Source organism: Mercurialis annua, linkage group LG2 (assembly GCF_937616625.2).
Source record: "Mercurialis annua linkage group LG2, ddMerAnnu1.2, whole genome shotgun sequence".
In the NCBI taxonomy this organism is placed as follows: domain Eukaryota; kingdom Viridiplantae; phylum Streptophyta; class Magnoliopsida; order Malpighiales; family Euphorbiaceae; genus Mercurialis; species Mercurialis annua.
Window position 1 is genome coordinate 48,763,176 of NC_065571.1, and position 16,916 is coordinate 48,780,091.

The following is a 16,916-nucleotide window of genomic DNA, read 5'->3' on the forward strand; positions in this document are numbered from 1 at the left end:
AATTTAGAAGAGACAGTGGGAGAGAAGTATTTTTCGAAGTAAAAAAAAATTCAAAAAGGTGAATTAATTTTTTTTAAAGAGTTATTATTTTGGAGAAAGAACTAAAATATCCTAAAAGATATTGTACTTTAACAAATACATAATAGCCCTAAATATTACACTCACGCCAAAAAGGAGAAAAAAAATTACATTCTTTACGCTACAAATAAACTAATGACACTTCATTTCGCGTTAAAAAAATGCATCAGAACGCGTCATTCATCACATGCTTCAAAACGTATCATTCATTATGCTAATAAAAAAGATGAAATTTTTAAAAATTAATTTTTATTTATATTTTAATTTTTAGGAGACACATCATGTCCTTTAATAAGCACCTAGATTCTTAAAAGTTTAAAATTTAGAATGGCGTATTTTACTATTTTTAACCTACCGACAAACATTTTCATGCATATTGGGAATAAAATTCTCCAGTAGCATGTTCATAAATAGCTAGAATTTCAGAAGACGCCATTCCTTTTAGAAACAATGCTTTCCATGATTACACATCCCATTCACTCACTTCAACATGTAGACAATTCGAAGTTCTGTTAGCTTGTATAAAATACAAAGCCGATCCTTGCCAACAGGAAACCCATTCTACAGCAACAAAATCTGGAAGCTCTATTGACTCGCAAACAATCGACTACAGCCAATACATGAATTACATAACTCGAACTATTTGGATGACAAGAACACTCGTTTTCATCATATACAATTCAAAGCCGTAACTTGTACATAATGTACTCTACTTCCTCTCCAAATCAAGACATAGAGGGTCAAACATCAAAAACACTTCCTTTACTCTGCCTGCTGTTGCTCCATAACCACTCTTTATGCCCGAGACAACATGCAAAAATTGCTAAGAGACTAAAGACCAACCCAATATGAACGTCCATTGCTGTTGTGTACTGCTGATGAGCTGGGGGATGTCACACACCACTCATACCAAACCTACATCACAATGAAACTCTTAGTTAGAAAATTGCAGTTTTAAGTTTTCTAGAGTTATCAGTGTTTGCATGGATTATGGATTCATGGTTTGAAAATGCATGATTTGAGTGCGTATCTTCCCTTACCATTTTATCCCATTCAAAAGTTCTTTTTAGTTGCAGTTCACATTTCAAATAGTAATTTACCTTCTGAGGACCGCAACAACGCCAAAAATGTACTTCTAAAGGAGAACCAGGTCGTATGCAAATCGGTGTCCTTAGTGGGAAAAATATTGCAAACCTAAGAACAAAAAGATTAAAAGGGGAATCAATAAAAAGGTCACATTAATGGAAGAGCGTCTTCGAATCAGCTGTACTGTTCAACCAATGACAGATGACAAGATAAATGCTAATCAGAAAAGGAATAAACGAGTGCTTGTTTAAATGATGAATACTCAAACCTAGAAAATTAAGACTCAACAGAATCAATATTCAAACCTATAAGATTCATAACCAAGTCCTGACACAATTGAAATGTCATACCAGCTGAACATATTTGGTGTTGCTGTTGTTGGCTCAATACCAAGATGTACGTCTTTATAAAGCTTTGCATCAAAATAGCCAGCAAATCCTACAGCAGGAAAAAAAATTGAGCAAAGAGTGATTTCACTGCAGAAGACTTTGAGTCACTGGCCGACTTTAGAGCAAACTAAGAATCAGGTATTCATGTCCGGCAGTCAGGAGTCCAAATAATTGACAATGATAATTACTATCACAGAAAAATAAGCACCGTCTCATCAGTTCCGAAGTACAAATATTGCTAACAAATTATTGGCAGAAAAGGATTTAACGTAACAGTTTAAACTCCTAGGACTTTCATGACAGTACTACAAGCAAGGGGTGAATTAAAGTGCTTTGGCATTTGCACAGAGACTAGAACATTTATATGTTCAACCCTCTCTATAATTAAAACCTGGCTTCCTAACAATTTTCGTACTCAGTAAATAAGAAAAGCCGAATGACCCCCAGTCTTTCTTAGTTCATACCTACCATATTTCACACTACAATGACAACGCTGGCAACAAATGTATACCATTTACTCTCACTAGTTTGTGCACTCTCTTTTCCATATCAACATCAACTGTCAAATTCACCTTGATTCTCCAGGAATGCATAAGCAGGCACTAACATGAGACTCATGACATTGGCATTTTGTGTGTGCAAAAGTATGGAACGTTATATGTTAACTTTGATAAAATAAGAGAAGGAAGACAGGAATGGCAAATTAAAAAGATGAATTGCCTTTCTGAGAAAAGCTGACTTCCATATTCCCACTTTTGAATTTCATTTCAAAAATATTGAAGTTTCAATATTGTTATCGAAATTCGAAAGTGCCAAGTCATAAAAATCAAAAGGAGCCAAAGTCTTTGCATATTAATTATTGAAAAACAAAAACAAGATTTGGCCACAACATACCATGCACCATGGCTGAGCCAGTGTCATTTGTTATCTCAAACTGCAGCTTTTTGTAGCGTTGATTGCTTTTGTTAGGAGTGTAATTTGGATGAGTAAATGTAAAGACCTATGCAGGTAAAGATGAAATGAGTCTACAACCAACAGATCCAGGATTTTGTGAACTCAAGATTGATGCATAGAAAATAAAGGTTGAGAAGTTAATTGAAGACGATCATAGGTCAGTGTTAACAATCTAGATAACTTACAGGTTGAGAAGGAGCAAGCGTTGCCACATTATGCAGTTTGACAACATACGCAGTCTCAAAGTGCACAAGATCTTTGTGTGACTTAACCTGGAAGATAACCACAAACCATAAAATCAAATGTTTCGAAGAAAAAAGTGAGGGCAAATGGACCAGTACAAGGGACGCACATCATTATACAGTTTTGAAGCTGTCACAGGTTGGATAAAACTTGTGTACCTGCACAAGAAGAATCATACTGTAAAACCCCTTTAAACTTCAAAAGAAATCATCCAAGTGCCAGTTTTATTTATGAACTCTCAACATATGTATAACCACCAATCCATCAAATTTAAGAAAATAAATGTTTTCTTGAAAGAGTTAGCTAGTACTGGATTGCATACATCTCGCTAGAGAGTATCGAGTTACCTTCTGGAACTATGACTATTGGATGCGGGAGTAGTTAACTTATTCTAATTTTCCACTATTGCTTTTTCTCCCATGACCGCCACTATTCATTTCTCTAAATCTATACACAGACACTTAGCAAGCAACTTTTCTTCACCTTTAGAACCCTCTCTTACCCTTTTTTTCTCTAAACTGAACCCCTTCACTAAAATCTTAAGGAGTTAATATTGTTCTAATTTCTTTAGTTTCGTGGCAGTTGCTATATATGTAATGTTCCAAATGCAAACCCATCGTCTTTTCTTTCAAGCATTTTCAAGTTAACTCCCAATTCTTCATATTTGTCCACAAAGGATTGAATAGTTTAAAATTCATAGAATAAAGAGAAATATCCATACGATGATGGTATTGAGATTCCATCCTCTTTCAAAAATCTTTGGGCACCATCAAGGCATTCAGGTGAGAGCTCATTGTCACCAAATGAGCCAAGCAATTCACTAACCTAAAGAACAATAAAACAAAGATGAAAAAAATGAGCAAATACAGGCGTCAGAAATACATCAAACTAAAATACTTTAAAAATACAAACCAATATATCAGCTTTCTCAGGAGCATCCCAGTAACGCATATCACAAGAAATTATGGTAACCAAGTCTTCCCACCCCTCCAGCTTAACCAAACTCTGTTGCAACAAATAACTTTCCACTTATTAGAACCATAAAAGTTTAACAATGAAAGGCTCTTGAACCAAAATCATAATACATTGTAAATTGCCAAGCACAAAACAATTTATTTCTTGACGAAGTCTTCACAATTTCATAAGAGGCACAAAATGCAAGTCATTTTATTTTTTTTACCACAATTCTGCACATCAGTTCAAAAAAGATTCCTACATTCTGGCACATTACTTTCAATACTAGCAACCTAAAAACTCACATGAAGTGTAACCACTGCATTTGGGTTCTTCTCCACTGCATACACTTTTAGCTTGTGCCCCGTTTCTTCGGCTGCCTAGAGAGACAACTAAAAGGAAAAATGAAAATATGGAATAAAATAATCATAAATTGTAAAATGGAGAAGTCATAGTATAAACCTGCACAGATGCCCTAACAAGAGGTCCACGTCCAGCTCCTACTACCATCAGTACCTTACCACAATTACGTAGAAAAACATAGTAAACTTACACATTTTCAGCACATTATTTATGAAACAATATACCTAGCCTGAAAACAAGGAGCTCAAAAAAAAATGGAAAAGAATTTAAGCTGGTAGCTTACAGTGGTAACGTTTTCTTCATTGGAGACCCTATCCAGCAAAGCTTTACTTATTGCCCTTTGGTACTAGAAAAACACAAGCACTCAATTACCTATTCAGAAAACAAATACTTCATAAAAAATAGAAAGATAGAAGCAGAGAAACAAAGTGGGACTTTCCTGAAAAGATTAGAACTTGTTCCATTGGTATAAAATCAATCAAACCAAGCAAGGCTAGTTTTTCACACATTCAGGCTTGGTTCAGTACCACAAAAACCTAGCTCGAACATAGTTCACTTATAGACTCCATACTTGATTTATTCACTTTAAATTGAAAAGAGAAACTGAACCATATCATATCCCGAAAACTATGATTTTTCACATGATTAATTATAGTTTCAAGTAAACTTAATGGCTTCTTGGTTGGTATTTCTCTAAAATCGGAGAAAAATGATGTTTAAACAGAGGCTTAAACGGAGGTTTTCTTTTCCCTTTTCACATTTTCTATCTAAAAATTGCTATTGTTCCCAACTCCAATGACCCATTCCAGTCACAAGATCATAATGAAAATCTCACAAAAGTTTTTACATAAAATAAATCTCAACCATGCATTGGTAACTGTCATGTGGTAGTATATGACAGCTTATTGACAACTAACTTTGATACATTTAATCAAAACATGAGTACAAATTTGAAAAATCAATTGGAGAACAAAAAGGAACTGCTGGAAGTTATTTGTAGAGCAGACTACTTGAATTGCACACAAGCAATAGGTACATGAAACCAAAACATGGATACACACAATGCTTAACATTCACTGGCCATTCTGATGAAGTTATGTCTTTAGATAGATACCTGAATGTACTTCACCGAGTCTTTCTCAAATGTCTCATATGTTTGGGCTTCTAGATTATCCATGAGTGGCTGAATGAGAAAAGCAGAAAATTTAGTGATTGGCAACTCGACAACAGCGAGATAATTTGGCAGAAATGGACAGAATTACTACAATATCTCATATATAGCAGAGGTCTATGTTCAACAAATAAATAAGAAAAAAGTTCCCAATCAAGAGTTCTCATTAGAAAGTGCAGGGCACAAAACTTACTTGCAATGGAGACTGTAGAAAATCCCTGTATCCAAGCTGGCATAAGAGTTTACAGGATTAAAAACAAATAGTAGGAAAAACAAGGATAAAATAAAAATGAATCAATTTAAGCTAAACGTGCATGCTAATTTGTTGAGTCCAACATGTTAAAGCAAAGTAGCAATCTATATGAAAGCCCTTAAAACTAAATAAGTGTATAAAGGACCGATCTCTCTAGGCTTGGAAAACACCATAATGCTGGTAGAGTTATGTATCATATTGTAGCCGCGGTAAACCTAAATATTAGCACTTGTCCGAGAGCACAATCACAACTATCTCTGGCAACCTAAGGAGTTCAAGGTTTGTTCTGAAGCCTTTTACATAATGATTTATCTGAATTCATTTCATGAGCATATTTGGCATAATTAAAAAAGTTGTGTTCATTTGAGTTTGCATGCATGCATGCATGCGTGTGTGTGTGTGTGTGAGAGAGAGAGAGAGAGAGATACCTCAAACCGTTCTTGCTCAGGAAGGGGGTCCATCTTTTGGAAGAGATAACCAACATAATCTAAATACGGCCTTAGTGGATGCCTTGGCACTGCTGCAAACACAAAGTACAAACAGCACAAGAATATACAACATGACATTAAACATACAAATGAATAATGGAACTTAGAACAATAATTAACTACAACTACAAGTGTCAGCTTTAAAGTGGATCTGACAGGAACTCACTTTCAGTATTTTTATCCAAATTATCAGCAGCTAGATCTGAGCTTAGCCTTGTGGCATTATGTAGGGATTTTCCAGAGATAACAATCTGAAAAGACATATCACAGCACCTAGATTAATATATTTTCATCACAATAATTCACAATTAAAACTGAAATAAGATCTGGAACAGTTGGTGGTAGAATAATGTAAGAGGAGATCAACATAAAATCCAAATATACTGGATACATAACTTCATAAAGTTCGGACTGAAAGTACTTTCTCAGGTGTGACATGTGTTAGATTTCATCTTAAAACCAATTAGTACTAAGTGGAGGTGCTCAATATATAATAAACACATGTCCATTCACACACAACCAATGTGGGATAATCCCACTTCAACACTCCCCCTCACATGTAGGGTGACCAGGCCGAGCAACAGAAACAAATCCCCCTCACGCTTTGCATAGGCAAGGCCAAATTCAAATTGTGTGAATGGACAATACTCTAATACCATGTTAGATTCCATCTTAAAACCAATTGGCACTAAGTGGAGGTGCCCAACAGATATATAAACACATGTCCATCCATACACAACCTATGTGAATACTCCCACTTAAACAACATGTATTTCAAATAATTTTGCGAGATACAAAATGCTCTATATTCCCAAGAAAAACATATGCCTGGCTCTTTTTACAACAAGTTCTGAGATACATAGTACTTGTGTAATGGACAGCAAAGAAGTACTGAAACTTTCATAAGAAAAAAGCATTATTAAAGATAGTAACTCAATACCTGTACTGAATGATTAAGGAACCCAGTAATGAGCTTTTGGTGGCGCTTCGAGAGGCATGGATAACCTCGTGTATTTGTTAGAAAAGCCTGGTAAATGGATGGTGGATTAATTTATTTATTTTGAAGCAAGATAGTGGATTAATTTATAACCATGTATAGGAGAAAAATGGAATTCATCATTCAATTGAGACCTTGTTTGGCATAACTTTTCAGGTAAAGATTACGCTCTTTTTTTCCATGATTTTTCAAAATTTTCTTTAGCAATTTTGAAAAATGAATTTTGGAAAAAACTGGAATTTTTAACTTCAACCAAAAATCTAATTCTCATAAGCACATTTCTAACAAAATTTTACAAAGTGACAAAAAAATAAAGAACTAAAAGCTTATTTGGAAAAGCTGTGCAAAACAGGATGTAAGACGAGGAACTTAATTCCAGGATATACTCACATCAGTATTTACTATGGCTGCTCTAACAGATTCTCCAAACCAACGACCAAGTGAGTTTGCCGATGGTAAAGAACCCCTTAAAAGAAAAATATAATCAGAATTTGAGGTACAGCAGGTACAATCTAATTGAGAACTAAAACATTTTAAATCAAAAATTTGCTTACAAAACATCAAGTGCAACAGCTAACTGACTGTGATGTTCACAAAGCATGCGAAATGCATTCCATTGTTCCCATGAATCAATCTGCACCGAAAAGAAAAAGAGAAGGTATACATAATAAAAACTATATCCAATACAGATACCCTCAAACCCATAGCTTAAAACATATCCGGTTAACTAGAAAAAATGGACAAAATCACAAATCCAAATAACTTTAACGAAAAAAACTAGACAAAGTCACAAATCCAAATAACTGTGACTTGAGATTCACGTGCCAAAACTACTTATTCTATAGCAACAACATAAGCCCCACTTAATGCAAAGATTTGAACGACATATGAACTTATACTAACCAAACTAGCACAGCTTATATCTGTAGAATCCTCTTCAGCCTTGAAGAGTGGAATCCTTAGCCACAACTGCAATAGTGAAGCAATGAACAAAACAATGGTAAAAAAGATTTGACATTAAACCAGCAAAAATAAGAAGAAACATTGGAATTAAAAAGCACACCTGCATACTGTTTACCCCCTGTAAAATTTGATTTACACATCTTGCATAATTAGCAAACGATACACCCTTAGGACTAGGAAGAAGGCATGCCTGAATTAAAAAATAAAAATTAATGCAAATAATGAGCAAGAAAGACATTCATTCTCAGAGGATGAATTGGCAAGTGAAAAAAACATGTGCATTCAGACATCTCTAAGATGGGTAAGCTTAGAGAAACAGCACATTCAAAATATAATAATTTGTAGACAATACGTGTTTTATGGACCAGAAAAATATCAGTTTCAGAATGGTCGATAATGAGTATAGACATGGCTTTTTCTTCCTTTGTCGAATCAGAATATCATTTTACTCTTTCTAGCAAACTGATAACAGTAATCGTGTAGAGTGTTTAAAGCAATTTAAGGTTTCGCTATACAAAAATTCCAATACCTGTAGGGAAAGATGATTAGCCCATGCTATTTCTTGCTTTAGAGTGATTTCAGAGTCCATACGAATGGTTTCATCTTCTGAATCTAGGTCGATCCATGAACTAATTTTTCCTGCAAAAAAGTAGCAACGAATAAAGCATTTTCCATGACCAAAAGCTGCCCACAAGCATGCAAAATCAATTTAATTAAACACTCAATAGACTAGAACCGGATTTATCACCTATTTAATCTAATATAGATTTTTTTTTAATCCATTTATACCTATTTCCACTCATCAAACCATTTATCGCATCTCAAAAATAAATTTCTCACTCATTAAAAATTATAAATATTTACTCTATTTACCCAACAAGGGTTCAAAAACTCTAAATAGCAGGTTCATTCATAAATCTTAATTTAATTTATACCCTTGCACAATTCTTGTGTTTTTTCCTTAACAATTTCAAAATAAATAATTTTAGCTTTATTGTGTTTTAATAATTTTATATTATAATTACATTAATTTATCATTGACATTTTTGTTGTTCATTTATTTTTTTGAATTCCATAAATGGTTTAACACTTAAATTAGAAAATGTTAATTATTTGAATATAAACTTTAGTTTTGAATTGATTGTGATAATTGCTATGTCAACATACAGATGTTGTATTAGATTATATTTTAAGAATTTTGAATAAGTTAAGAAAAGGTTAAGCATCTATGCTAGTACCATTTTGCAAACAAAACTTAAATTAATTTATGCCTATTTCTAATTATGCCACTAGTACTAAACACATGAACATTTAGCAAAATGATAAAGACTCCAGCAATTTCAAGGAGGTAGAGAAGGACGAGTTCAAATTCGGATAAACCTTGACAATGTATCTTAACATGCCGACTAAATTAACAAACCAGAAGTAATAATCAAAAATTATCATAAGAGTTTATACCAACAACATGACTGCTCCATTGGGAGGGGCTCAAGACCAAGTCCGACCCAGCAAACGGAAGAACACGCGTTGCACCATCGTCTTTTGCCATCAAGCTTGGTCTATAAGTAGGATTCATCTGTGTCATGAAGTTACAACATATAATAGACAATTAGCTTCAATACAAATGAGTGTCATTGTAACAATCCTTGCTCAAAATCTTGATGAAGTTTAGGTTATGAAATAACAAACCAGAGGAGCGACGACGAAATCAAAGCCACCGGTGTCGGCGGAGAGATTGAAAAAGAGAAGCTGAGGCATGTTATCGTCGAAATCTGTTTCCACTCCACAGTACCGTGACTCGCTTTTTTGCCATCCTGCTTTTTCTCCGAGAGGCATTTTTCTTACTCACTCTTCTTCTTCTTACTGTTACTGTTATCTTATCGTTGTTCTTATCGCTCTGTAACTGCGTACCGCGTCTGTATTAGAGCAGTAGGAGCACAGGGTTTTTCTAGGGTTTATATTAGCCGTTTGCGCCGCGCCCATTCACTGGTGAATTAATTTAGTTTCCGGGGCTGGGCAGAAACTGAACTAACCGCCTCAAACCGAACCGAAGTTGTTTGACTCAGTGATTATGGTCAAATAGTACCATTTGGTCTTAAATGTAGGGGTGAGCATGGTTCCATTCGGTTCGGTTTAATTTAATAAAATTTAAAATCAAACTATATTTTAAGAAAGAAAAAAAAAATAACCGAACCAAATATTTATATAAAATTTTGGCTCGGTTAACCAAATTTTACAGTTGGTTACTGTTTGGTTGTTAGATAATGTAGACTAAGATAAAAATTATACATATAAATTAAATTAACATATATTATTTAAAATTATATATATATATATATATATATATATATATATATATATATATATATATCATTTTCATATACGTATACTTACGAACTTATTATATTTATATATAAGTATTCAATAAGTAAATTATATATTTATTTACACACACATATATAAGTTAGTTTTTTGGTCGATTCGGTTAACAAATAGTAAAAAAAACATATCAAACTAAAAACCACATTTTTTTATAATTTAAAACCAAACCCTGTTTCAGAAAAAAAAAAAAAAAATATAAAACCAAACTAATACATTTTTACCAATTCAAAATAAATTTTGACTCGTATTGGATCAGATATGGTTTGGTTTATTTTTTGCTCACCTTGTTAATCGGTTTGATTTAGAGCTATGGCTAACTAATTTAACCGAAAAAATTGAGATTTATAAAATTGTCATTGTAAGGGGAAAATATATTTTCTTAATTGAACACGACATATCATATTTCACCAACCCACTTTTTTTATGATAAGTGAACTCTTCAAATTCAAAAAGTTAAATTCATATTAATTCAAGGTTTAATGTCTTAAAAAACCCCGACCTTTTAGCCCCTTTTCAATCATACCCTGACGTTGAAAATTTGTCAATTTTACCCTATTTTGAATTTTTGTGTTTCAATTGTACCCTGAAAAATTAAATTAACGTCTTTTTCGTTTGGAAATTTGTTTAAAACATTCTCCATGTCTAGCATATATTAATTGTACGTTTTTAAAATTTATTTAAATTTAGTTAAATTAATTAAGAATTTAAGTTAGTGTTAATATGATTATGGGTTTTAGTTAGTTTTTAAAAATAAAGGATTTATTTCTACTTTTTTGAATAAAAAAGAATTTAATTTCATGTTTAAACTTAGTTAATTCAATGATTTCATCATTTAAGTTAAAAAATTAACAAAAATTTAAAAATTGGGGTACAATTGAAAACGGAAAATTCAAAAGTGGGTAAAATTGACAAATTTTCAACGTCGGGGTGGAATTGAAAAAAGAATTAAAGGTGAGGGTTTTTTGAGTGATTAGGCCTTAATTCAATTTACACGATTCATTTTATAATTAAAATTGTAGATTAGTTCGCATGTATCAGTATTTTGAAAAAATATGTAGATAATTCTCAGAAAATGGAAATGCGCATGCAACAACAATATCATATGAGATTGCTCATTAGAGGTTGAATAGTTTAAAAAAATCCTTGTGCCCCTTGGTCATGAAAATTTGGAGGCGCTGCAAAATATGTTTTATGCACTAAAACCTGTTACTATAAAAAATAGAATATGACTAGTGATTTTTCGGATAATATGTCAAATATCATGGTATAAATGAAAGAACACTTGAATTGAACATATGACTGAGAAGTCATAGGAATAATGCATAGATTAAGACAAAAGATTTGAGGAGCACTCTTAAAAGCCATAAAATAAAAGAAATCTTGCATAATGATGTTTGACACTATGTGAAAGATACAATATAATTGGTCCTAAAAAGAATTATTTCGAGAATCTGCAAAAAAGACATCAAAAGCGAGGTGAATTTAGGGGCAAGCTTTTCGTAGTCATAATCAAGAGGTAATAAAATCAAGTAAAGTTTTTCAACCGTTAAATGTACTTGTTCAAACTATAAAATCTGAAAACAAAGAAAAATTGTATCTGAAGAGTAGCATCTTCATAATCTTATAGAGTGTGTTGACAACAAAATCTGGAGTAAGATAAACCTATATAGGCTATTATACAATTCTTTTAAAATGACTCGTAATGAAAATAATTTAAGGAGCAAGCGGCGGCAACTCCAGTCACGTTAAGATTAAGGATATTTAGAAAAATAAAGGGAAGATTAGGATAATACTCTATTTTTTAAAATGATTTGATTTCCTACCTCAAGAAGAAAAAGATAGAGAAAATACCTCATAATTTTAATGCTTTTATTTTTTTACTCTAAAGCATGTTTATATTGTAATTATACCTACTTTCTATTAATTTTTTACTCTAAGTACTTCTTCTTCTTATCCTGTGTTTGTTTTTTTCTACGTCAATTTTCTTCTTCTTCTTTATTTATTCTCCATTTTTCTTTATACCTTCATCGCTTCGCCGCCGTTTCTTCATTGCTCCACCGTCACTGCATTATTCAATCATATTTTATTTTTTCTTGAATTCATGGTGATTATTGCGATTTTTTAACATTCAGATATAATTAAATTGCTCTTGATTTTTTTTTCAATTTTAGATCTAAAAATCTGCATGAAAAAACGATTTTCTGCACAAAAAACGATTTTCTGCAAAAAAAAAAACAGCATCTGACTATCATATGATTATCATAACACTGCAGAAAAAAAAGATTTTTTATAAAGAAAACAGTCTCTGATTATCATATGAGTATCACTGTATTATCATGTTGTTATCATAACACTGCATTAAGAATGATTTTCTACAAAAAAAAATTGATTATCATGGTGTATTATCATCTCGTTATCATAATATAATCATATGATACCGAGATGATAATGTATTATTGTACCTAAATGATAATGTTATGACAACGATATAATAATAAAATTATGATAACAGTATGATAATATGAAAGCTATATAAAAAAAATTACATAAAAATTATGATAACGAAATGATAATGTGAAGAAAATAGTATGATAATGAAGTATAATAAGGTCATATTATCATACTATTATCTTCACCTTATCATCTTATTATCATAATTTTTTTGTAATTGTTTTTTTCATACATGTATCATATTATCATACTATTATCTTCACATTATCATCTCGTTATCATAATTTTTTGTATTTTTTTTTTCGTACAGGTATCATATTATCATACTATTATCTTTATATTATCATCTCATTATCATAATTTTTCTGTAATTTTTTTACATATATGTATCATATTATCATACTATTATCATAACTTTATTCTTTTATTATCATCTGGTTATCATACCGGTGTCATGAATCTTTTTGTTATTCTATTTTCACGTACGTTATCATCTAGTTATCATAACCTTATCATAATTCATTATCATCTAATTATCATACTCCAGTGTTATGATAACGACATGATAATCAAACACTATTTTATCATACATTATCATAGATGTTATCATATATGTACCATAAATATTATCATCTCGTTATCATATGATAAAACATTATCATGTGACACTATTTCTGTAATTATTTTGCCATGTAAGTATCATATGATAATGTTATGATAACAATATATGATAATATTATGATAACAATATGATCAAACATTATTTTTTGCAGAATTTTTTTTCCTGCAATGTTATGATAATTACATGATAATATAGTGATACTCATATGATAATCAGAGGATGTTTTTCTATATAAAAATTATCTTTTCTTCAGTGCTATGATAATGTGATGATAATGCAGTGATACTCATATGATAATCAGATGCTGTTTTGTTTGCAGAAAATCGTTTTTTGTGCAGAAAATCGTTTATTTCATCATAAAATCCTTTTCATGCAGATTTTTAGATCTAAAATTAAAAAAAATCAAAGAGTAATTTATTTAGATCTGAAAGTTAACATAAATCGTATTAGTCACCACGAATTAAGAAAAAAATTAAAATCAAATATGAAACGAACGGAGAGTGACAGTAGAACGATGGCAGAGCGGCGGCGGATTGACGGCGGAGCGGCGAAAAAAAAAGAGAATAAAAATGGAAAAGAAAAGAAGAAGGAGAAAAAAAAATGGTGGAAAAAAACAAACAGAGAAGAAGGAGAGGATATTAAACACCCTACATCACTGAACTTATATGTTATTACAAAAAGGGTACTAAACTTCATTTTGTTACAAAAAGGTCACTGAGTTATACCTTTTATTACAACGGGAGGTCACTACGGCGGATCCGGTCAAATTTTGTTACAAAAAGGTCACTAAACTTATCGTGAATTACAAAAAGGTCGCTAAGTTATATTCCTATTTGTAATTCTGGCTTGCCACATAAGCAAAAACGGTGCGTTTTAGTGTCAAAACGGTGAGTTTTATATGAGTGACATCTCGTTGTAACAAAATGTATAGTTTAATGACCTTTTTGTAACAAAATAAAGTTTAGTACCCTTTCTGTAATAACAAGTAAGTTCAGTGACTTGGAATGTTTAATATCCAGAAGGAGAAGAAGAAGAAGAAGGAAAGAGAGATAAAAAAGAAAAAAGTGACAGTTGTCACTTAGAGTAAAGAAAAATGGTTAGAGTAAAATAATAATAAAAGTTAGACATAATTATAATATAAACATGTGTTAGAGTAAAAAAATAAAAACAACAAAAAGGTGAGATATTTTCTTTATCTTTTCCTTATTAAGGTAGGAAATCAAATTATTTTTAAAGATGGAGTATTTATCCTAATTTTCTCAAAAATAAAGGTCCATCAAATATTACCCACCCTAATGATAGGCTTACGGAGTCTCCGAGATTAAAAATAATTTTAAATAATTAAACTGGAAAAGCATTCTATAAAATATGAGTTTTTAAAAATTATCTTACTAAAACAAAACAAAAATCTTTTAAATTTTTAAAGGAATTTTTTTTTACAAACTCTAGATGTCTAGGAAATACTTGAAGCAAGTGGAAAACAAAAAAAATCACATTATTCAGAACGCAATATACAAAAATTCAAAAGAGTTAGTAAATATATTGCCTATGAAGAGATTTTTTTCATGTTAGAATAAATTTTCTTTTTTTTTTGCAAAAAATAACAAGGTCAAATTACTAAAACGGCCAAACCTTTCATGAAAATCTTATAAAAGTCTAAATCTTTTAATTTTATTCAATTTGTCTTGAAATACATGATTTCATTTCAATTTTGTCCAACTACACAGTTTTACTTAGAGCATACACAATGGACTCTTTAAAAGTTAAAAATATGTATTATAAAGAGTTAAATTGCAAAATATTCCTTCAATGGACTCTTTATTATTTAAACTAAAAATAAAGAGTTATTTTGGCTCTCCACATTTAGAGAGCCAAACTCACTCTTTATTTTAAAAAAATACAACGTGTTTTATTATTTATCCCTTTCATCCGCTATTTCCTTAATTTTAGGATGAAATTCTCCTCATTCGGCTACCTCCCTCAACTTCTCTATTAATTTTTTCACCCAGCAGCTCTGCAACTTTCTTGATCTACCCAATTTTTAATCACGAGAAACCATATTTAGGTAGCGACTCCGTTTAAATTTATCGCCGTTGAATTCTTAAAATCCATCTGCAAAATTCAAAAATGTGTTATAAGAATTAATAAACTATGAAGATTATTTATTGATGCGCATAAATTGACGAGTATATAAATACTAATGTTTCTTGAAATGCATAAAATAATAGAAGAATTTGACTAATTTTGATTTCAGATAACACGTGTGGCTTGATATTTAAAAGAAGATGATCCCAAATTCAGTACTTTAAAACACATGACCATTAGAGTAGTCTCTCTGCAAGTTTGTTGGATGAGTAAATTAAATGTGTATAAGAGAGAATGAATTGGATGCATGTGTAGCATTGATGCTATATAGAGATCTAAAATACAGAATTAGTCATTTAGTAAATTAAGGAAATGTATTTGTTAATTCTCTTTGGATTGAACCAGAATTTATGTGTTTGTTTATTCATTTGACAGAGATTAGCCTAAAAGTTTAAGTCAAAATTCTGAACTGTTTAGTCTAATTGTACTTATCCAACAAAACATATGATTGATGATTTATTTAGTATTGGAAGTACCAGCAATAAAAAGAAAGCAAAACTCATCCAACACCAAAATATTTGAACATCAGCTGCTGCTCAAGGTAGCAGCGATGATATATCAGATAATAAGAAATTTATGGCAACAGATTTAATAATGATGAGGCTTTTATTTCCTCCGCCACAAATTTAATAATGCTGAGATTTATGGCAACACATTTGCTGATGTTTAATTTATTCTAACATGTATTTTGTGTGTGCAAAGAGTGAAAAGAAAATGAGCATATATCAAAAATAAGAGAAAAACTGAAAATAATTAATAAATAAATAAATTTAAAGAGTCCATTGAATATAGGTTAATTTTATGCTCTTTATAATTAAAGATGCTCTCTAAATAATTAGAGATGCTCTTTAAAATAAAGAGTTTTGTTGGAGATGCTCTTATGTAGCACTGATGTGTGGTAATGCCACATCAACGCCACGTATGCGCCAAAAAGCAAAATTATATAATTGGACAAAAGTGAACGAAATCATGTGTTTCATGATAAATGTGACAAAATTAAAAGATCTACACTTTTATGAAACATGAAAGATTTGACCTTTCATATATTTGTTGAAACTTTCCATTTTAAATTTCATAATTTTTTTACATTCCATTGATGATAATTAGTATTAATTGATAACAATTAATAATTTATTATTTATATTCTTGATTCATGATCTTTCTTTTCTTGTTTCAAAATTTCTATTATCATTTAATACGTTTGTTAAAAAATTCCATTTTAAAATTATATTAATTTTGCACATTCAAATATAAAATGGCAATTACTATTTTATAAATTGCTAAGGCCAACTAATTTTAAATTACTATTTCTATTTTTTAAATTTTGTACATTCAAAACTTCCATGAAAAATATGACAATTATGGAAGTTGATGACA

At 31.1% G+C, this 16,916-nt stretch overlaps 1 protein-coding gene across 3 annotated transcripts; it reads right to left on the reverse strand.

Moving 5' to 3' along the window:
* Positions 1-532: 532 nt before the first annotated feature.
* LOC126669108 (protein arginine N-methyltransferase 1.5) lies at positions 533-9,920 on the reverse strand. Of its 3 annotated transcripts, none has more exons than XM_050362449.2 (23): positions 9,629-9,918; positions 9,398-9,515; positions 8,469-8,578; positions 8,040-8,129; positions 7,880-7,945; positions 7,531-7,610; positions 7,367-7,442; positions 6,920-7,006; positions 6,146-6,230; positions 5,920-6,008; positions 5,432-5,467; positions 5,182-5,250; positions 4,351-4,413; positions 4,167-4,220; positions 4,010-4,084; positions 3,663-3,755; positions 3,472-3,575; positions 2,860-2,908; positions 2,693-2,779; positions 2,448-2,553; positions 1,515-1,602; positions 1,179-1,272; positions 533-993 (listed from the first exon to the last, which is right to left on the reverse strand). In XM_050362449.2, exons 1-23 carry the CDS (start codon positions 9,773-9,775, stop codon positions 910-912), a joined length of 1,950 nt encoding a protein of 649 aa, XP_050218406.1. In that variant the 5' UTR covers positions 9,776-9,918; the 3' UTR covers positions 533-909. The 3 variants fall into 3 exon arrangements, 2 of the variants coding, with proteins under 2 accessions (XP_050218406.1, XP_050218405.1); XM_050362448.2 differs by having other exon boundaries at positions 5,920-6,011; positions 9,629-9,917; XR_008790037.1 differs by lacking the exon at positions 2,448-2,553 and having other exon boundaries at positions 5,920-6,011; positions 9,629-9,920.
* Between the last annotated feature and the right edge of the window lie 6,996 nt (positions 9,921-16,916).